The sequence below is a fragment of the Mirounga angustirostris genome, unplaced genomic scaffold, assembly GCF_029215605.1.
Source record: "Mirounga angustirostris isolate CCGP_5_RB_7025 unplaced genomic scaffold, mMirAng1.0.hap1 SCAF_7, whole genome shotgun sequence".
NCBI classification, from domain to species: domain Eukaryota; kingdom Metazoa; phylum Chordata; class Mammalia; order Carnivora; family Phocidae; genus Mirounga; species Mirounga angustirostris.
In genome coordinates this window covers 116,187,404-116,211,641 of record NW_026991715.1, presented here as the reverse complement: position 1 = coordinate 116,211,641, position 24,238 = coordinate 116,187,404, and the positions used below count along the sequence as shown (strand labels likewise).

Sequence of the window (24,238 nt, the reverse complement as noted above, 5' to 3'; positions counted from 1 at the left end):
CCATCTTTATATGTTTATATTCTCAGAAGCAATGTTCAGTACACCTCTGGCATGCTGGACAGTTCTAAACTGAGTGATGACCTGTTTCTTTTACATCTTCCCTGAGTGCCTAGTGTTTGTGAAATAAAGATGGCCAGTGGAAAATCAGTAAGTGTTACTTGACTTACTTCCATATTTTTTAAACTTCTCCCAGAGTAAGGAATTATGAGTTCCTGGAGCATCACATTTGTCTCTTTCTTAATATAACTCTCAGTTCCATGATTTGGATCGTCTTCAGTTCTCTGAAGAGGCAGACACAGCCATATAAATAGCACAGTCCAAGAAACTAGACTGTGGACAAGGACTGGAAAAGAAATAGTGAAAATTCTAGCAGTCAGTTCCTTTTCAGACCAGTGTATTTGTTAAGCAAATTGGAAACTTTGGCTAATCATAGTATTAATCTCATTCCTAAAATCTTAATTTTTTTGGCCACCAGCAATATCCACCAGAGTGTGAGTATAAGATGCAGCTGCCATAGCAAACCATCCTTGGTCAGATCTCCACATGCCCTTGTTCACCTTGCCTGCCTCTGAAATATCATATCTCCCCCTTATCCTAATCATGCCTCCTTATATCTTCTTCTACAGACCCCCCACCCCTTACTCTCAATGTCATTGATAGTGAAGGGATTGTAGAAAATAAGAAATGGGTAAAGATAATTAAGATGATACATTCAAATTATTTTATTTTGTGTCTCCTTGCAGCTCCTAGAAACAAGAATAGCATTGTGTTTGTTCTAATTCTGTGTTGAGATACGAAATTTTAAAAATTAATAAAATTAAAAAGAATTAGAGAAGATATATCATGTCAACACATCTTTAAACATAATAATAATTATACAAAAAATATTTAGAAGTTCTTTTTTCTCTTGAAATTCTTTAAACTAATAAGAAAATTAAAGACTTAGAGGAGAGGGGGGTGGGGGGATGGGTTACCCCGAAAAAAAACCCAAAAAGTCATTGTAATTATAAAGCAGGCTTCATTTCATATTCCAGTAAATAGAGAAACCAATAACCTCTTTTAAATATATGAAAGAAATATTTCTGAAAATAACACAAAGTATTATTTTTTCAGAGGAGAATCTTATATGGTTGATTTGGTATAATGGCATTAAACTTTTCTCGAAATGAAAAAAAAAAAAGAAAGAAAATTAAAGGAATAACAATAAACATAAATGTGCCCAGTGCCCAGATTTGCAAAATCTAAACATTGTCCCATAATTATTTATTTTTCATGAGAAATAAAACACTATTAGGATTTTTTAGAAAGCCCAATAATGAGCAAATCTCTTCGACAATGAAGCTAAAACTGATTGGGAAATGACCAAGAATCAGAATGGAGCATGGCTGATGAATGAAATTTCCACTATTAACCCTTAGACGAAGCTGACTTACCCTCCACCCCCAACTCAGAGTCTGATACAGGGGAAATAGAACAAAGCATTATTTTGTTTTTGTTTTTGTTTTTTCTGTAGGCAGGCTCACTTTTTTTTTTTTTTAAGATTTTATTTATTTGCGAGAGAGAGAATGAGAGACAGAGAGCATGAGAGGGGGGAGGGTCAGAGGGAGAAGCAGACTCCCTGCTGAGCAGGGAGCCCAATGTGGGACTCGATCCTGGGACTCCAGGATCATGACCTGAGCCGAAGGCAGTCGCTTAACCAATTGAGCCACCCAGGCGCCCTAGGCAGGCTCACTTCTAAGAGAAAACAAGTAAGAAAAGACTGAGCTACCCGTACAGCTTCTCTTTCCAAACTCACCAATCATTTAAGTGTGAAAGGAGACAGACATAGATACAGACAAGGAGGGTTACACCTCACAGAGCTCCCTTCCATGAAGAAAGGGAAGTAAGCATTTTCCTCTAAAAACATATAAAGTTAAAACCACATTTTTATTTCCTTTTGGATCCTATTCTCTTCCTTCTCTTGCCCCCAGTCCACAGATAACCTCTACTCGAATTTCAAGATCCTTGTATATAACAAGTACTTGGTCACCAGGATTGTGATTCTAAGTACTAGTATGCTTCCATTTAAGGAAAATATTGGCTGCCAGGTCTTGGGGATTTTGATTATAACATCTGTATTTACTTCAATTACCAGATACTCTAGGAGACGAATGGAAAGAATGTAAAAGATGATGCTGCTAGATAGGAAGAGAGTTTGAATCCAAGGATTTATTGCTCAACTAATGTTCTAAGTGCTGAAAGATCATCATAGTCTTAGCAACAACAATTATAGCTAAGAAAACAAAATTGGAGCTATCTCAAAACAGAAAAGAAAGCATCATTAAGTTATCTATTTCCTCTGAAAAGAAAACAAGCATTCTACTGACCCTTGCCTTCTGAAATATTTCAACATTCCAGGCTACTGAGATTTTTCTTCATCTTTTATAAACAAACCCATGTCCTTTAAAATACTTTCTGATTTATTTTCCTTTTTTTTTCAGATGAACCACAAGTTATATTCATTTGACTTCCATTATTTTCTCTTGATAAACTGAACAAGTTTTAAATCGAACAGAGGTACCAAAAAACTATTGAATGAAGAGGTTTGGTAATGAATGATAAAATGAAAACTAGCTATAAAAATTAGCTAGGAAGGGAGGGAAATATTGTAAAGAATCATTTTAGTCTAAGTGCTAGTATATTATTAGGGACATCTAGAAAAATTAGCCCATTACATGGTATATGAGAATCAATAAGGCATCTCTTAATCTATGCAATTTGAAATTGCCAATTAAAACTACTGGGTAACTCTAGGATGAGCAACTATTTTCTTATAGACTTTGTTTTTGATTTGGGATATACTGGGGATTACACAGTATTTTATTTTGTTACTTAGCTTCATGAAGCTTTTAATTTATTAATGTTAATGATTGACCACTTGTGTGTTAAACCAGAAAGTATTTAGATAACCTTATTCCATCAAAAGAGGAATGTTATAAATCTGTATACTTTGCCTCCTGCTTCTGAGCATTATGGAAAATAAAAAAATATGAAAGTTTAAGGCAAGTTAAAGCTAATACCCCTTTGTGGTCCATGGCAAAATAAAATATAGGTAGATCATTTTATATGTTGATTGTATTCCTAAAACCTTGCATAAAAATCAAGACATTTTAAAAAGTCCAGGCATACTCAATCCTTGAAAAAATATTATAGTTGATTCAAAATGCCAGTAATTACTTTCCAGTCTAAATAATCACAACTTAATTTAACTGATTTTTTCACATGTTGGAATTTTTCCATTCATTTCTATTTTGTGTTACACATAAGTGTGTTTTCACTTAAACAATTTTAGTTCCTAACTACAAATTGTACAATTAAGAGAGAATGGCTTTTGGATCTTTTTTTTTTTTTAAGATTTATTCATTTATTTTAGGTGCGGGAGGAGCAGAGGGAGAGGGAGAAAAAGTTTTAAGCAGACTCCACATGAAGCCCCATGCAGGGCTCCATCTTAAGACCCTGAGATCATGATCTGAGCCAAAACCAAGAGTCAGCTGCTTAACTGACCACACCACCCAGGTGCCCCACTTTTGGCTCTTTTTATACCATTTGTACATTAGATAACTGGATAATCTTTTGCATGTTTTTGAGATGCTTTTGTTTCAATCTCAGAGTCACATCTTACCCAGGTACCATATGCATTGTGTCCGTAAATGCCTGAGAAGAAAAACCTGATTAAAAAATTCTACCTTTGGGACGCCTGGGTGGCTCAGTCGTTAAGCGTCTGCCTTCGGCTCAGGTCATGATCCCAGGGTCCTGGCATCAAGCCCCACATCGGGCTCCCTGCTTCGCGAGAAGCCTGCTTCTTCTCCGACTCCCCCTACTTGTCCCTTTCTCACTGTGTCTTTCTCTGTCAAATAAATAAATAAAATCTTTAAAAAAAAAATTCTACCTTTATTTACAGATTTTTTCAATGAATTATGTTACTTTACATATAATTTCTTCTCCATGATATATATGAGCCAGTAACACATTGCCAATCCTGTTATTTTCGCTAATGTGCACAAGAGGTGGTTTCATGGATCAGGAAAGCAAAGAGGGAGCATACACAGTGATATGAATTATTTTAAATTTCCTAATTTCTACTGGAGTTATTAAACACACAAACAAAAAAGAAGTAGAATTCACTCTCTCCAGTGAAGCAATAGAAGTATCTGAAGTAGTAAACCTGTGTCACACACTCCAACATGTGTATGGACTTCAAAAGCCAGTACCCAAGGCATCCAGAAAAATTTTCCTATTGAATCTGTAGGAGAATCAATAATACAACCTGTTAGTGCCTGGAACCATTTATTTTACAGTTCATACTACCTCTTTGCTTTCCTGGGCCTCAAAAGTACCTGTTATGCATGCTAAGAAAAATAAACTTACTGACAATGTCTTACTGTCTCACTGAGAAGATACTATATGTAAATAAAATCTACTGAAAATTTTTCATTAACAAAAGTACAAATTTCATTCATACTTTTACACATCCAAAGACTTTGTATCTCACATTTCAGTGTAAATTCTTGAATAGGATGCAACCCTGCTCTGTTCTAAAGTGTAATACGCCTTTCCCCATGCAGCACTCCATGCTGTGTAGTCACAGAAATTAATGAGTTCAGCTCCCAGGATGCCAGGGCAGCTGGAGAACAGAGTTCTGTGCTCACATTGCTTGCACAAACACGCAAGTCATGTTTCCCACAATGGGGTCCAGGGACTCCTGAGGTTCTGCAGCTTTTTCATCCTGTAAAAAACAGAGCCAGAAGATGATGGTGATAGGGTGGAGGCGTTGGGAAACTGAGACTGTTTAAGAATTTCAAGAGAAGGGACAGTCTGAGAAGAGCTGGCAGAGTAGGCAATTATTTGTGGTGGAAGGATATGGGAAAAGAGCAGATGTCTGTAGATACTACAAAGGAAAATAAACACTGTGAAAGAACAAACTTATGTAGAAAAATTTAAAAGGGGGATTTTTAACAAAGGATGTTTGGGAAACACTCCATTGGAGTTTAATATTCTGGGCAGCATTTACAAAAGGGTACAAGTTCTTACAGCCAGAATGACTTTTATATGAGAACTCTTCATTTCTGTGTTTATTCCATCCTGTTTCATTTAACAAACTTGTATTAAACACCTACTATGTGCCAAGAATTAGGCCTCCTTGCCTCCTTTCCACCAGCCAGATACAGATACACACATAAACACACACTCACTTTGAAGTTCAAATACCATATGTATTAATTGGAGGCCCACAGGACGTTAGCACTAAAGTCAAAACAATTCACCCACTACAGCAAGCTGCAGTTAAAAAGCAACCTCCCAGGATGAAACTTGGAAAATGCTTGAACATCGAGGTGTTTATTTGGATTGGCTTTTCTGGACTTGCTGACAGAGGTAGATATCATGCTGACATATTACATCATTTCTGATGAAAGAACTCTGAATGGTGGGATTGATTGAGCCAGACTTTCCTCTTACATAATTGTATAGGGAAGTTTCAATTGCTTGGAGACGGTGAGTTGGGTACAGTATTTTTTCCAGAAAATATGTATTCCTGTATTTGAGACTATGATACCATTTCCAAATACTTGTGTTGATTCTACATCAAGGCTCAAGGCTCTAATGTTGTTTTTTTATTCTATTTTTATTTTCTGTTGTCTTCACCACTGGATTTCTTTGTCTCATCCTTCTCAAGATTGCAATGCTGTAAAAATAATCACTTCAGATATCAGATCAACTAGAATTATGTAGTACTATATTTTTGGATAGATCCAGTTACACTATCAAACTTTGTCTTGTTTAAAAAGATTTTTCTTTATTTTAGAGAGAGAGAAAGAGAGAGCACACACAAGCAGGGGGAGGGGCAGAGGGAGAGGAAGAGGGAGAGAAGCAGGCTCCCCGCTGAGCACAGCGGGGTTCAATCCCACGATCCAGAGATCATGACCTGAGCTGAAACCAAGAGTTGGATGCTCAACCGAGCCACCCAGGTACCTCTCAAATTTTATCTTTTAAGGTAATCATGTACACCAAAATTAAGATCCAACTCACTTAGCCATCAAGAGTAATTGAACTAATTAAAATTTCAGATTTATAGCACTGATATTATAAAGATGTTTCATTATACATTGCAAGTGAGGAAAAGGGCTTTCAATACCAACAATCTCATCTTCCTCTCAGTTTTTAGCCCTTAAATATATAACACATATAATCATATTTGAAAGAGAGCAAGCCTTTGCATTTCTTTTCTACCTGAACATGAATGTTTTGGCTGAAATATCTCATGATGCTTTATCTAGAGCTCTGCAGGCATGACTTCTCTCCTTACTCCAGTCATCCCCCTCATCCCCATTTTCTTAGCCATGGCCACTGTAGAAGGCCTCTTTCCCAATTTTGCTTCTCAGAAGATGTAATTACATGGACTAATAGTAACGTTGCCTTCTCCTAGCCCTTTTCAGTTTTAGCGATAAGATGTAGAAATCAAATTAATGTGAATTTTAGGAATCCTGGGGAAATGTGGGCAAATTTCTCTGCTATCCTGAGCCTCCTTCTCTTCATTTGCATAGCAGTGATAATAACACTAACTGTAAGGTTGTGGGGAAATTATATGAGAAGGAGCATGTGAAGAATAACACATAGTAATTATGTTATTATTAAGGGAAAAAAATTCCTCTTTTGCTGGTACATGTGAAATCAGAACTTAATTTTGACATCTGACTATTGTCTATGTCTTATTTCCCATCATTTTCACCCTATATGGCCCCTTAAGCCCCCTCAGCTTTGTTTTTGTTTTTTGACTTTGACGAAGAATAAGTATGATTTTTACTTTACCTCTGGTACATAAAGTTCCAAGACAACTTAGTATAACAAAATGAGCATCAAACTCAAAAATACAAGAAGCTGCTTTCACTGTTTGTGCACTTCTTTAAATCAAAAGAATAAGATGTAAACTATTTTTTTTGTCATCTCCTGTGCTTCAGTCTCTTTGGTGCCTTAGCAAACATGAAAGAGACTGATTTACAATCACTTTGGGCAAATTGCCTGTAGAATTCTGAAGACAGGAAATGAAAAAAAAAAAAGTGCAGCACACCCCCCTCCCCCCGGACATTCCACACAACATGTGGAATAAACAGGCCTAAAAAGGAAACCAAAAGCTCTCGGTCTTATATTGAGGAGTATCATGAATGGCCTTTGGGAGAACATATATTAAAGACAATAAAGTGCTGGAAAAATATTTCAAGAGCAGGTGAACTTGAATCTGACTAATGATAATCCTTTCCCCGTTTGGTCTAAAAGATGGTGAGTACTTTTAATTTAGGTAAATTATGTCACCTGCATCAACATTATGAAAGAGGGTTACCATATTACAGGCTTACACCTCTCAAAGCTTAACAGGAATTGAACTTCCCGGGGATCTTGTTGGGATGGAGATACTGGTTCAGGAAATCCGAGTGGAACCTGAGATTCTGGATCCCTCACAAGCTCCGGGTGATGCAGATGCTGCTGGTCTGCAGGCCAGTTGTTTTTCCATCATCTTCTTCAACAAAATCATGGGTGGTGGTGTTCTGGTCCTTATCTATAGAATGGTCATTTTCAACTTGGGCAGTTTTGGTCCCAGGAGAATTTGTCAGTGTCTGGAGACATTTTTGATCTCCATCACTCAGGGAGTGCTACTGGCATCATGTGGACAGGGACCACAGATGCTGCTACAACATAAAGTATAGAATTTCATAACAAATCATTTTCTGACTCAAAATGTCAATAACACTAAAGTTGAGAAATCCTGTTGTAGACGTACTACTTTGTGTCTCTGTCATATCAAAGATAATCTGTTGCAAGTTTTCAAAAAAATAAACCTGTGAGAGAAGGGTAGGAGCATGTACTATTTAGTTTGGAGTAGAGCAAACCGTGTTTAAAACTGTCTTCAAATATGTGAAAGGCAATTATACAGAAGATGGTAACCAGCTGTTCTCCATCACACTTGAAGTAGGAGCAGGAAATGTACATAAATGGACCTATGCTAGCCTTCCATTCTTTGTCTGCATCTTCCACACGAGCCAGGCAAATCTCTCTATGATTTTGCAACCGTATTTGTCCCCTTGTATGTCTTATTACTTGTAGAGACCCTCCCAAATCCTTGGGACATATTTTCTTCTCACTGCCAACTTGAATCTCTCCCTCCCTTTAAAAATCTAACTTGAAAGTTTCCATCTCCATTAAGTCTTTCTTAGCTAAAATGAAATAGTTGTCAGTTCAGCTCTAACTTCAACCGGTACACTTTTTCCTTCAGTGTGTTTATTCTACAAATATGTTATTGCCCATCTGTGTACAAGGAGTTAGGCTAGATTTTGAGAAGGGATAAGAAAGATAAGGAAGAGAGTCCCTGCTTTTAAGAATTTTCCAAACTAGGCGGGGAGAAATCACACAGAGATAATTACAATGTAAATAAAATAGTATTTAATAATTATTTCCATGAGAGATATTCAAAAAACGAAAGAGGAGGATTTAGTAACTAAAAAGATTATTTCCAGTTGGAAAGATCAAGGAAGACTTTATAAATAGGTATACATAAATATCTTTCTTTAAGAACAAAATTTTCTCTAAATTAGTACAATCCTGTGCAACAAAGAAACAATAATGTTAAAATTGAAGATTATGAATTAGAGCATAGAATGAATTCGAGTTTGGATTTAGGGTTTATAATGAGTAAGGAAAGAGAATTTTTCAAGATGTGTGTAGCTGTATCATGGTTTTAATAAAGAACAGTGAATTTAATTACCTCTGAATGTGCCTTATGATGCTTGTAATTTTATAAGGGAGTGCTCTTTGGGAAGAATTCTCAGTTGCATCTAGGAGAGGAATGTTTTGTAACTTCACAAGTATACTTTAAAAAGTAGTACCAAACATGGAATTTGGCACCATCCATTTGACAGAATTTGGCACCATCCAGAACCCTTTTAGGGGAGAGTCTCACTTTGTAAAGGGTTTTCGTTACCTGAACTTTAAGGAAATTGAAGAGAATTAACTCTCATTGAATACCTAGTGTGTGTCAAGCACTGAGTAAGCTCTTTAGATATGTCATGTGATTTAGATAGATCATGGACAGCAACCTGTGAGGTTATCACCACCAACACTATACAGAGGCTCTAGTGTATTAGGGTAAGCTTTCTGTCCACTGCTTGATTGAGAGGGAAGCAGAGCAAATCTCAGGCCTGCTTAGGAAGCCATTTCTGGGTGGAGGCAATCAGCTTGCATTCCCTTTGGAAGCAGCAAGGAGAAAGCTTCCTCCCCTGAGGATTTAAAGGGTGATTCTTGCATCCTTCATAGTGAAAACAGGAAAATGAAGGTGTTTACATTTCATTGGTGACCATGATTCACTGTAGGGCTCATTACTGGAAAGCTATCTGTAACCACATTAGGCATATACAAGCATGAGTTTTTGCCAGCTCTCTCATATTCTGAAGTCATTAGCTCTGGGAATGGTACAGCTACTAAATTTCTATAGGATTTTGTTTGAATATTAGTACTTGTATTCTTTAGTTGTTATTTTCAGTCAGTAATACAATTAATACTGTAGACCTTTCTTGCAGTTCTCATTTTTTGAGCATCATTGCTCTTTTGAACATGCCTTTCATAATTCAAAACATTATGGAATCTCAGTTAACTCTGTGTAACTGGACTTTGTTTTCTCTCTTAAAGTTGTTCTAGGCTTCTGCGTATCATTCAACGTTGATGTGAAAAATTCAATGACTTTCAGTGGCCCCATGGAGGACATGTTTGGATATACTGTTCAACAATATGAAAATGAAGAAGGAAAATGGTAAGCCGGTCAATTTTGTTGTGTTGTTGTTTAGTTTTTTTTACAAGGTAATGGAAAATATTGTTTGGTTACAGTTTGTTTTATGAATGATACTTCAACAGAATGAATCATGCATGATAGAAATTGCAGTCTAATCATTTGGTAATGGAAACTGACACAGTAAAAAAAAAGGAAAATTCCTTGGCAGTACTAAAGGAAGTGGTTAGTGATTTCTGTTGAAACCCGTGTTGACCTCAAGGAAGGTCCTTGTGCAAAATAGTCATTGTTCTGTAATTGTTATTCTGGCAAGCGTTCTTTAATTGTTCTCATTCTAGAGAACAATTCAGCTGGAAGGATTGAGAGGTAGATGAGAAGCGATCTTGAAAGGGTTAATATCACTTCCATAAGATATTATTGAGCTTATATTTTTGGTGATGTACTAACCTACTGAGTTTGGTTTACTGTTTACAATGAACCTTACTGAATTTCTTTTATACGCTTTTAAGCCCATTAGTAATGATTCAGTTCACTTCAGGTATGATTTTTAAAGTATATTTAACCTGTTGAAAATTACACAAAATTAATATTAAAGCTCTTTTACTTTATATTTAACATAATTTTTAGTGCCTCTAAAAAAAAAAAAGAACAAGAATTTGTTAAACTTTGCTTCAGTTTAATAAGTTAAACTATTCTAGTAACAAAAAGAATAATCAAAAAGAGATCTATGCCTCTTAGGAAACAGTAATCTATCACTCTACTATATTTCACAAATGAAAAAATATGGATTTTTTGACATTTCACTTTATCTTTTAGACTTCATTTGATCATAAGCCCCCCCAAATGATCAATAGTAAGAATCTGAGTTCTCACATTTTCTGCATACAAATATTATATCCTAGGTACAAACTAGAATTTGTGGAGGTGTTTCACTCTCTACTCTCCTTACAAATATCTTAGATGAGACATCTAATAATAGTTTTGTATTCTTTGTCCTTCCAACCTACACTCTCACTTACCACCACACCCCCACCCCATTTAAGGTTAGACAGGTAAAATCATCTCTCTAGACACCAGTTTTATTCTTTTAGGCATTATGCCTGCAATTCAGGGAGCTCTGCCTCTCAGAGAATAATGTGAGTGGGCCAAGTATAAGCTACAATAAACTGAAACTCAATTGGGCACCTGGGTAGCTCAGTCAGCTAAGCATCCAACTATTGATTTCATCTCAGGTCATGATCTCAGGGTTGTGGGATCAAGTCCCGTGTGGAGCCCTGAACTGGGCTCCACAATGGGCCTGGAGGCTGCTAGAGATTCTCTCTCCCTCTGCTTCTCCCCACCTATCTCCCTATGCTCCTCCCCATATGTCCATCGACTGATGAATGGATAAAGAAGATGTCGGGGTGTGTATATGTACACACACACATAATGAAATATTACTCAGCCATCAAAAGAATGAAAAAGAATGAAATCTTGCCATTTGCAACAACGTGAATAGAGCTAGAGTATATTATGCTAAGTGAAATAAGTCAGTCAGAGAAAGGCAAATACCATATGATTTCACTTATATGTGGAATTTAAGAAACAAAACAGATGAACATAAGTGAAAAAAAAAAAAGAGAGAGATAGAGAGGGGCAAACCATAAGAGCCTCTTAACTATAGCAAACAAACTGAGAGTTGCTGGAAAGGAAGTGGGCAGGGAATGGGCTAAATGAGTGATGGGCATTAAGGAGGGCACTTGTGATAAACCCTGGTTGTTATATGTAAGTGATGAATCACTAAATTCTACTCCTGAAACTAATGTTATGCTAGTGTTAACTAACTAAAATTTAAGTAAAAACTTGAAATATTAAAAAAAAACAATTGTGTTAATCAGTATAATATACACTATAAATGCAATAGGATTTAAGAGAAGGAGGAATTGATTCTTGACTCTTGAGCTGAGTCTTGAAAGATGATTTAATTTTAATTTTTTTTTTTAAGATTTTATTTATTTATTTGACAGAGAGAGACACAGCGAGAGAGGGAACACCAGCAGGGTGAGGGGGAGAGGGAGAAGCAGGTGTGAGGGGGAGAGGGAGAAGCAGGGTGAGGGGGAGAGGGAGAAGCCTGATGTGGGACTTGATCCCAGGACCCTGGGATCATGACCTGAGCCAAAGGCAGTCGCTTAACCAACTGAGCCACCCAGGCGCCCGATGATTTAATTTTTAATAAGAAAAGAAGCAATGCCACTCCAGTCTGGGAAGCGACATAAGCAAGGGCATAGATTTGACAAATGGGTGTGTTGGTAAGCAAACGGGACTGACACAGGGATGATAGAGGAGAAAGGGTAGTGGCAGACCTTAGAAGCCAGACAAAGGAACTTGGACCTAAGTAAAGGGCACTGAGAACCATTTTAGGTGGTTTTTATGAACCTTAGTTTAGGAAATTATGTAAAGATTGGATTGGAGAAAAAAGTGCCTAAAAGCTGGGGAATCTATAGGTAAGCAAAAATAGCAATCTGGTGCTTAAGAGATGAGGTCCAAGGCTAGATTAGGGAGAACTGGAATGAAAGAAAAGTGTATCCAAGATAAATTTAGATGAATCATTGGTCGAAGTTTGGAAATGTCAAATGGAGATGTAGGAGGAGTCAAACATATTCCAGAATTTCTACACTGGATCATTGGAAATAGGTAGCCATTTAGAGACAAATATACAGGAAAGAAAAATAAGTTTTATCAGGAAGTTGGTAAGTATGGTCTTAAACAGCTTGAGTATGTCTGGATAGTTGGAAACCTGAAATGGAATACAGATAAGAAGGAGAAGTTAATATATTAGAGGAGATATTTAGAGAACAAAGACTGGTTTTGGTTCCCACTTGCAATCCTGTGCATTGCCCAGCATTTAGCACCAGGCCTTAAACATAATATACATTCAATGATTATTTGTTGGCTGAAAAAATGAATTTAGTTTCACTCCCTGTTATCATTAATGAAAAAACAAGCACACACACACAAGTAATGTTAAAAATGGCTCTCCTGTGACTATTATCAAAAACACAAAAGGTAAGTGTTGGCAAGGATGTGGAAAAAGGAAACGTTTGTGCACTGTTCGTGGGAATGAAAATTGGTGCAATCACTATGGAAAATTTTCTGAGGTTCCTCAGAAAATTAAAAATAGAACCACCGTATGATCTAGCATCCCACATCTGGGTAAATATTCAAAATAATTGGAATCAGGATCTTGAAGAGGTATCTGCATTCCCATGTTCATTGCAACATTATTTGCAACAACCAAGATTTGAAAGCAATCTACTGTCCATTGATGGATGAATAGATTTTAAAAATGTGTCATATACATACAATTGAATATTATTCAGCCTGAAAAAAAGAAGGAAATCTTGCCTTTTGAGACATAGAGGAACCTGGAGTACATTTTGCTAAGTGAGATAAGCCAGACACAGGACAAATACTATATGATCTCACTTATATAAGGAGTCTAAAAGAGTCAAAGTCATAGAAGCAGCATGTAGAATGGTGGCTACTAGGAGCTGGGAGGAGGGAAAACAAGGAAGTATTAGTCAAAGGGCACAAAGTTGTAGTTATGCAAGATGAATGAGTACTACAGATTTACTGTACAGCATATTGCCTATAGTTAACAATACTGTATTGTATACTTAAAAATGTATTAAGAAGGTAGATCTTATTCAAGTAATTATGCCTATATAATAAAGCCCTAATAAAAACTCAGGACACTGAGGCTTGAGTGAGCTTCCTGTGCACTGATGGGCTGCAAGGGTGTTGTGTCCTGAGGACACAGAAACTTCACATTGGGGACCCTCCCAGACCTTGTACTATGGTCTCTTTTGGAGGACTCGTCTTAATTTGTATCCAATTATAATAAACTATAATCAGAAGTATTAAAAAAAAGAAGGTAGATCTTATGTTAAGTGTTCTTATCATGAAATAATAATAATAGTAACTAAAGAGCATTGGAGGAAACTTGTAGAAGCGATAGATATGTTTATGGCATAGACTGTGGTGATGATTTTACAGGTGTATACTTGTCTCCAAACTCATCAAGTTGTATACATTAGTATGTACAACTTTTAAAATATCAATCGTATTTCAATAAAGTATTTGTTTTTTTTGTTTTTTGTAAGTGACTTCTGTCACTACTTAGCGCCAGAGCTGAAAATAGAACTCATGTCTCTCCACTCCCAGTCTGGTGCTTTTTTCTTTATTAGAACTATATTAAAAAGTAAATGCTGGGCGCCTGGGTGGCTCAGTTGGTTAAGCAACTGCCTTCGGCTCAGGTCATGATCCTGGAGTCCCGGGATCAAGTCCCGCATCGGGCTCCCTGCTCAGCAGGGAGTCTGCTTCTCCCTCTGCCCTCTCCCCTCTCATGCTCTCTGTCTCTCTCTCTCTCAAATAAATAAATAAAATCTTTAAAAAAAAAAAAAAGTAAATGCTGATAACAACTATCTTCGCAGTTTCAGACTTTACATGTTAACATACATGTGAGAATTTGTGAGCATTTGAATGTATAAGGATGTCAGATAATTTAATTCCATTTTGTCATCCCATATTTACAATGGTTTTATATAAGAGGTATGAAAAATCAGAATAACAAAAGCAGTGTGGCCAACTGAATTTAAAAGTAAGCAAACTACAAAAATCTAAATGTCCAAACCTTTAAGGATGGCATAATAGCAGCATATTGTTCTAAAGAGATCCAGGCACTGGTACCGTAAAATAAATTTTAGAAACATGTTTGGATATTCTGTGTTTATAAAATCAGATAGGATGCAGACTTACTTTAAGAAATGGCCTATGGAATAATTGACATATTTGGGAGAACGTGGATTTTGTTACTCAGTTTTTCTCCAGAGGTGGGTACCTTTATAAATCATATTTACTACTCAGGTTTTGGAAGCTCATCAACCTCAGATTTTTAAAAAATCGCCCTGACCCATATTGCATCTTGGCTGAAGTTTGCCTAAAGAAGTGGGGCTGGGAGGGATGGGGTGGCTGGGTGATAGACAGTGGTGAGGGTATGTACTATGGTGAGCGCTTTGAATTGTGTAAGACTGTTGAATCATAGACCTGTACCTCTGAAACAAATAATACATTATATGTTAAAAAAAAAAGAAGATAGTAGGAAGGGAAAAATGAAGGGGGGGGAATCGGAGCGGGAGACAAACCATGAGAGACTATGGACTCTGAGAAACAAACTGAGGGTTCTAGAGGGCACGTACTGAATGGAGCACTGGGTGTTATACGCAAACAATGAATCATGGAACACTACATCAAAAACTAATGATGCAATGTATGGTGATTAACATAACATAATAAAATAAAATAAAAAGAAGTAGTACTTGTTGGTCCATTACAAGTGCAGTCTGCATTTGAAAAGCATTACTTTAATTCTTTGGAAAGAATTAAAAGCTAACAAAAAAGGGCAGCCTTATGCCCCCTTTACCTTTCAAAAGTTTACTGTGAAGTGTAATTTACTTCATATATTTGACTCAGAAACCACATGTTTTCTCAGTAGCAGAACACATTATACCTCTGATTAAGATCAGCCATTTTTCATTATGGCTAGCATGAGTTGAAACATCCAAGTAATTGCAATGTGGTTCAGAAAAATTCACAAAGAACACAATTAGTTTAATAATTTTGCTTTGAAGAGAAGAAACTTAAATGTGCTCAGCATTGCACAAACTTTCCAGATTTAGTAGTAATCACCAGTATGGCAAAGTTTCCAACAAATGGGAAAATATGAGATATTGTCTCAGGGCTTTCCACTCTGTGGCTCCTTTGCTTCATTACTTTTAATATGTGCATCAACCCTTTTAACTGCTGTTCAAGCAACGATTCTTGGGGTTCAGTGACTTCAGTGGGCCTGCCTCTCAAAGTAGGTTTCATGATGCAGATACCTCCCTAGTCAATCCTCCACCCAATATATATCAAAATATGTTGGCTTCCTGCCTTTTCCCTAGAGGACCCTGCTTTATGCCAAGTAAGGTTTACCAGTGAACTCATGTGATTGATGCTCTATTTCCAATGTATGTATGTTTTAAATAAGGCCTATTCAAGCTTGGGGTAAAAAGATTTTCAAAGATTCTATCACATTTTCTCTTACAATTTTAATATAGTATTTATTTTCCATTGTTTATAATATCTTTTGAAGTTTAAATTTCCTCCTTGCTAAACTTGTCATTTCTTTGGCTCACCTCATTTCCACCCCTATACCTTTCATTACTGAAAGTACTGCAGCTAATGGGACTACTCTGTAACTTCATTTTCCAAGATGACCAAACACTAGATTCATTAAAAAAAAAGGGGGGGGCTGGCTGGCGGGGGTACTTGGCACTCTGATGGTGACTTTGGCTTGGACATCAAAAAAGAGGTGAAAAGAGTGTTCACGAGATAATGTAAATATGAGACAAAAATCTCTAGAAAACTATCTTTTACAGAGGAAAAAACATAAATATGAAGTAGAGGAGTCACAGAACAGCTACTCTTCAAATAAGTAAAATAATGGTCACAATGACAAGAATGACTATTATGAATAGCAAACATTTCTCAGGTTACTAAATTTTATTATGACTGGAGCTTTTTCATAGAGGAGAACAGAATATAAGATGAACTTTTAGAATGAGTGAATAAGAATCAGAATTAGTTATTTTAGAATGAGTATAGAGAGAGTTAGAATTAGTCATTATAGAATGGGTGTAGAAAAAATTGTTTCTCTCATTTTGATGATCTTTGAGTTCATCAGGTGTTTCTCTAGAGATCAATAATGAGATCCAGAACATTCTTTAATCCTCTTAATCTGCACACACATCATTGCAATAGTGCCATAGAAAAAGCAAAAATCTAATAGAAATAAAATGTAATGAGTTAAAGCAAACTTGCATTAAAATTTGAAATAACAATATCCATAGTTCATGACACAATGTGTCTTGGGTCTTCACACAGTGATCCTATGGGTTTGAGCAGTTATCATTGTTACCATCCTCATTTTCTAGACAGGAAGCTGGGACTCAGAGAATGAACTGCCAAGGGTTTAATATAGTGAGTATGTATCAGGGCCAGGACATGGAACACCAGCCTTCTGACTTTCAGCCAATTCTGTCCTGTGACCACAAGGATTCTCTGGAACCTGGACCTGTGGAAATGCCTCCTGTGTCATGCCAAAGTCATATATGGCATTCTGCTTAAGCAAAAATGCCTCTAAAATGGAAAAGAAGACTTCACAATTAGGACCTCTTAGCTGGTCACATGAGTCATAAATTCCCAGGTCTGTCTTATTCAGATTCTTAGAGCATTTGATACAGCCATTAATTCATTCACTTAGTAAATACTTACTGAATGTCTAGTTTGTTTCTGGCACTGTTATAAGCCTTAAGGGTATATGAGTGAACAAAATAGATGAAAATTCCTGCTATTGTGAAGGTTGTATTCTACTGGGGAAGGAGGGAACAAAAAATAAATAATAAATGTAATAAACAGGTAGGTTATATCATGTCAGAATGTAGTAAGTATTTGAGAAAAAAGAGCAAGATAATGGGGATTGAGAATACTGGAGATTCCTGAAATTCCATAAAGACTATGCTGATACTTTTCTAGGATCTTGTTATTTTTATGCAGCTTGGAAAAAGTGAGACTTGCTTCAGATTAAGTAGTCCTGGCCTACTACACTACTACTTTCTGAGCTCTCATACCCCAGGGCTTACTTCTCCAGAATCCAGAATCGGCCATGGCTCCAGTTGCTATTTCGGGTCATTTCCAGTGATCACCATACTGTAGGGGCTTTCTATTGCCCTAGAAATCAAATATAAACTACAGAGCCTTTCCTTTAAAGTCGGAGACATGCCACTCTCAACCTCCCTGCTCCAGTATAAACAGAAGCTCTCCACTGTGTTCCCACCACATGGACCTCCTCATCACCCTCATTTTCAGCCCTCACTCTCCTGTTTTCAACTTTTGCCTGGGCTGCAAATCTCTCTTCTCTCCTGTTTTAAAATTCACAATAACTTTACTATTAACATGCCATTCAGCACTCACTTTTCATCAATTATCCTAGATTTTCCCCAGCTAATGGTACATGTTTCCTAAACTAATCAGTACTCTTCTACACACATAATTTGTCTATTTGGATCATGGAATCTTAGCATTGGAAGGGTCTTTGGAGGCCTATCTTACATCTACAGTAGAAACAACTTCCAAAACATCCCTGACCTCATTTTGGCCTGAGGGCTGCCTAACTGGTCTGCATAGGCCCTGTCAGTTTAAATCTAAATTAAATCTCTGCAAGCCCCCCACCCAATTACCTCTCTCCCTAAATCTCATGAAATGGCAATTGCTACTGTTTTCAAAGAAAGAAGGAAGGAAGTTAAGGAAAGAAAGAAGGAAAGAAGGGAGGGAGGGGCTCTAGATTAAAATTTTATCCTCCCTGCCTGTTTCAGTTATCTCTTGGTATATCATCTCAAAACTTTGTGAGCTCAAACAATATTTTTTATTATTTCTAAAGATTTTGAGGATTGCATAGGTGTTCCCCCTGCTACCTGGGAACTGCATGAATGCTCATCTGGTACCTCACTTGGGGCTGGAGGGTCTAAGATGATTTAACTCACATGCCTGGCAATTCATGCTGTTGGCTCAAACATATGTGACCTCTCATCCTCCATTAGGCTAGACTGGGCTTCTTCACAGCATGTGATCTCAGATTTCCAAAAGAGTGAAGTAGAATCTGTAATGCATTTTTTTTTAATTATTGAAATATAGTTGACATACAATGTTACATTAGCTTCAGGTGTACAATGTATTGATTTGACAATTCTATACACTACTCAAGCCTCAGGAGTCACAGTGCCGTTTCTGCTGCCTTCTATTTATCAAGTAAGTCCCAGTTTGACAGGAGGAAAAAACAGATTCTGCCTTAGTGAAGGACAGTGAAGGACAATGTCACATTAAAAGAATGCAAAAAATTTCCAAGCCATCTACTGCAGTTTCAAACCTCTGGATACTGGGGCAATCAAATCCCTGCCTAGGGAATCAGTGGCCTTTCCTCATGTCTAAGACAAATTTGTCCTTCTGGATCCACCCCTTCTACCAGCTCAGGGGCTCTCTCTTCTGTAATATTAGCCTTTCTCTTGTTACTAGCTCTTTCTCAACATCATTTATCAATATATGGATGCCTTCCATAATAAAATTAAGCTCACCTCTAACCCTTGATGGTTTGCCTGGGAAAAAAAAGCCCACACATATTGACATGGCCCATCTCCCTCATTTTTAGCCAAACATCTTGAAATGAGGTCTGCTCTTTACTCATGGCTCCCATTTTTTACATTCTTTCCTCTTTGTCTTTTGAGATACCACTGTTTTATGATTCTCTCTCTCCTTCTCTGGACACTCCTACCAGTTTTCTTCCTTTGCTTATTAAAATCTTAGGTGTTATTTTTCCCTTCAGCTCTCTTCTTACTTTGTACTCTCATAAGGCAGTAGTGTTTACTCTTAGGGCCTCAACCATGCTCAGAACATGCTCATACATGTTCCACGTGGTTTCTGAGATGCTCACCAGCAAGACTGAGCCCAGAGGCCTGCAGAAGTAAACCATTATCAATGCACTCTATTGGCCTTTCTTCCCTCTATCATTTTCCCACCTCCACATTTGTGTGTGCTTGGAATTGCCTCCCCAAAATCTACTGGCAAAGTCTTTGTCTAGGGTCTGCTTTTGGGGGAACCTAGAGTAAGATAACTTATATTCTATTTGTAGAAATTGTTCTCCCTTCCTCTCCACTTCCTAAATTCAGATTCTTCTTTCTTGTCTGGGTCTAGAAACTCTTACCTTCACTCTCTGAGTCTAATTTTCCCCTTTCCCAATTTATTCATGACACTGCAAGCAAATAAGCTCTGTAAAGCATTTGATCATGTCATATCCCTCTTTAAAAGCATTGGTGGTTCCCAACTCTCCCCTCCATATAATAAATCCAAATTCCTTAAACTGGACTATAGGAATGTTTGTGATCTGGACACTGTTTAGCTTGACAGGCTCAACTTCTACTCCAGCTACAATGAGCTACTTGAACTTACCAAAAGAGCTGTTTCTTCTTGCTTCTAAGACCTTGCTGAAGTTGCACCAAGTTCTGACCTATTCAGTATTATAATAGTCCATTTATAGTTCTGCTTCCCCCACTAAGTTTTAAGCAACCTAAAAAAATGTGTTTTATTAATTTAATATCCCCAGGGCCTAGTGTACATGCTGGGCTTGTAGACTGTTCTTAATAAACATTATTCAATCCATCTAGCCTCAACTTAAATATTTTCCATAATAGTAGGCTCACTACTTTCCTCTAAACTGTCTTAACTGTAAAACTAATCAATCACATTAAAAAAAAGCTTTGAAAATATTGGGGAAAGAACACTAACCATAACTTCCTTAATATAATTTGTTTTTTGATGAACTCCCTTTTAATCTATGTTTTACATAGATGTAGTAGTTCCATTTTACAGATGAAGAAACTAAAGCACAGAGCCTAAGTGACTTGTCTTAAATCATGCAACTAAGTAAGTGACAAAGCTATGATTTGAATGCATGAAGTCTGGCACCAAAGTTCATGCTATATTTAATGGAGAGGATTAAATTACTTAGTATATGGAAAGCACTTAGAACAGTATATGGCACAAGGTATAGATTTAGTAAGTGCCAGCTATTATTGTCATTGCTATTATGATGAGTACATTTAATATGACATTTGTCATCCACTTTGAATTGTCATAGGTTTTCACTAAATGAGGTAGATTTTTACTTGAATTAGATCATAAATGATTTTAATACCACCATACAATCTTATTAACTATTATTTTTTATGACTGCAATATTCTATAGAATGACCCTGCAATAATTAATTAGTTCTTGCTATTGACTATATTTTTTCATCTTGTATATTGTATATAACACTATGAGCATTATTTTTTATGCATTAAGCTTTTTCCCTTAATTTAGGCCATTTTTTTAGGATAGATTGTCAGAAGTAAGAATTATGCATTAAAAGGTTTAAACATTTTTATGGTTATTTATGCATATAAAAAATGGCTTTACAAAGGCATTATATCATAGGTATGTTTTAGGGAGTCTGTTCAACAATTCAATATTTGCATGTTATAAAACATTTTCATTAATACTAGCTTTATCCAAAGAATTTACACAAAATAAATCCCATTTCTTTTCAATATAAGAGACTTCCAAATATTTAGATTTTTTTTTTTAATATATGCCTTCAGTACCTACACTCCTATGGAACCTCTCAACTCTCCTTCAGATATTTTTTTTTTTTATGCTAAATATCCCCAACTTTCCCTCAAGCATCTCTGGTCTGACAAAATTACCAGGTGCTTAACCATCTGAGTCCTAACTACCAAATACATTCCATTGTGCCTATGTCCCTTTTAATTTGGAGATTACAGACATGGTCTGACAGTCCAGAGCACAGAGGGGTGATCACTTTCCTTGACCAGGGCATCTATTTCCAGCAATGCAGCCTAAGGTCACATTAGCACTTTTGATACTAAAATACACTGTTGGCTCATGTTTACTTGCTATCAACAAACCCCCCTGTCATTTTTACGTGAACTCCTATTAAGTCAGGTTGCCCACATCCTGTATTGATGTAGATAAAAGTATGCAGCTAAGTGGAGTTATTTACATAGGTTCATATTAAATTTTAACTAGTTTATTAAGTTTCTAGTTCCAGAATTTTGAGACACTTCTGATTGCCCAAATAGATATACTGATTTACTTGATGCATAACTTTATGCTTTCTGTATCTTCTCAAAAGTCATAAACAAAGATACAGGCTAAGACAACCCAAGTACATTCTTATGGCACATAATTAAAGTCCTTTGGTTGATAGTAATCAGCATCTTAGTATATAGCTTTTCAGCCAGCAATGAATCAGCAGCTGTGAATCCACCCAAGTGCCTTAACACTCAACCACATTCATCCACCCTATTCCTGAAGATATCACAGGAAAACTTGTTAAATGGCTTCCTAGGACTAAAATAAATCATGATTATATTTTTTCATTAATTATTATTAAAGCAATTCTATAATTCTGTCTAAAAAGACAGTAAGTGATTTTAACCTAGGTCTCATAACTATCCTTATTTTCTAAATGCTTACAAACTAGTATATACTAATACTAAATCTTATGATAATCAAATGTTTATATTTGCTAACTTCTCTATGAAATTATCAACTCCTCATAGGAAAAAGTCATTTATACTTCCATGTATGCTTTGTAAACTAACACAGCAGCAGGCTTAACCACTATTTATTACTTCAGCCCCCAAATAAAATATATAATAAAGAAATACATAATACAATAAATAAAATATACTGAAATCTCTCCTCTATATATTTTATAGTTTTTTAATACAAATCAACCTGCAATTTGAAGACACTCAGCTTATTTTGAATAACATTACATTACTAACAGAGGGTAACTATCTGATTATGTCTATGAGACTGTCATTGTCTTAGAACTAGTCATAAAATAACTAAAATAAAATGTTTCCTTTTATTCAAAAATGTTAATTGAGTTATTTAACTTCCAGGGTGCTTATTGGTTCTCCTCTAGTTGGTCAACCCAAGAACAGAACTGGAGATGTCTATAAGTGTCCAGTTGGGAGAGGCAAACCATTACCTTGCATAAAGTTGGATCTACCAGGTATGTAAAGTCAAAACATTAAAGCCTGATCCTAAATTATACCCAGTATTCTCATTAAAAATAAATTTTAACTCAAGAAAAGATTACAAGAATCTATAAATATTCTTCAGTTCTTATCACTCAGATTCACATAAAATGACATTTTGATTCTGTCTGCCCTTCATTTGCTTTAGAATTCATGATAGAATATCCATAGATTTAGAAATAAAAGACCTTTCCAAGTAACCCAAGTAACCCCACCCATTGCATTGCCTCCAAAAAATTTAACTGTTCCTTTTTTTTTTTAAGATTTTTAAGATTTTATTTATTTATTTGAGAGAGAGAATGAGAGACAGAGAGCACGAGAGGGAAGAGGGTCAGAGGGAGAAGCAGACCCCCCGCTGAGCAGGGAGCCTGATGCGGGACTCGATTCCGGGACTCCAGGATCATGACCTGAGCCGAAGGCAGTCGCTCAACCAACTGAGCCACCCAGGCGCCCCCTTAACTGTTCCTTTTTTAAAAGAAAATAGCACAGGACTTGTAATACATAAATTCTTTTAAAGAGAATAGTACAAGGTAAATTTATATAAAAATGGGTATGTTTGATAGAACATGACTAGGAACTTCTTACTAGAACTATCCAAGAATTAGAATCCTATCAGTGTTCTATACAGTATTAAATACCATTAAATTAGTATATATTTTGTAGGTTTAACTTCAAATATTTTATTTTTCAGTTCTCTTTTTTCAATTTTGTTTGTTTATTATGAACATTTTTCCTTTACATTTATGAGCATAGTTATAATAGCTGCTTTAAAAATCTTGTCTGATAATTAGAACATCTGGAATATCTCAACATCACTTTCTATTTATTACCTTTCTCTTGAGCTTGAGTCACATTTTCTGTTTTATCTTGTGTTTTGTAATTTTGGATTATATCCTGGATTATACTTTTGAGTTATAAGTTTGGGGATTCTAGATCTTTTATGTGTTTTTGAATAGTCTTAACTTTTTGTTTTAGCAGACAGTTTACTTGGCTGAACTCAATTTCCAAACTGCAGTGGGAAGCAGTTAAAATCTCTATTCAGTTCTTCTAATTGTAGCTGAGCTGTTTGAAGTTTGCCCTGCACATATACAGTTCAAGTCCTTCAGATATTTGGACAGAATATACATGTATATGTTGGAACTCTCTTTTTGTGGTTCTACTTTCCAAGATATACCCCCTCACTTTGCAGTTGCTGTCATTACCCCAATTTCTGTCCTCTGTTTCTTCAAAACAGTAAGACTTTGAGCTTTATTTGAGGTTTAGCCACTGACAAGAGCCTTCCCTTAGGGGAAAACAAACACATAAACAGGAAACTCACGCCGTGCTAATCTTTTCTTACAAGTACATACTTGCCTCCAGTTTCTGTCTGCTTTTGGTTGCTTTCCAGTGCCTTCAGATGGTTTTTTTCTTTTTTTTTTTCTCCTTTTCCTAGAGTTATAGTTGTTATTTGCAAAGGACTTGTTCTGATAGGAGCTATTCTTTCATTACTGGAAACTGTAATAGAGTTTTAACATTAGCATGGAGATTTTAACTACATCAACAACAGTGGACAAGTTCCTGCTATATAGTCCCTAATGTCCCAAGAATGTTCATCCAGTGTCAACCCTAGTATAAAAAACTCTAATCCAGATTATTTAAAACCCATGTAGATAATAGCCCAGTTCCAAGTACTTGCAAGGCAAACCA

At 36.3% G+C, this 24,238-nt stretch overlaps 1 protein-coding gene across 1 annotated transcript in view; it reads left to right on the top strand.

The window, feature by feature from the left end:
• Positions 1-24,238, top strand: part of ITGA1 (integrin subunit alpha 1) — a 175,111-nt gene that overhangs the window by 47,696 nt on the left and 103,177 nt on the right. Inside the window, exons 2-3 of the mRNA XM_064596706.1 lie at positions 9,715-9,835; positions 22,415-22,527. Coding sequence (XP_064452776.1) covers positions 9,715-9,835; positions 22,415-22,527 — 234 coding nt within the window. The remainder of the gene's footprint in view (positions 1-9,714; positions 9,836-22,414; positions 22,528-24,238) is intronic.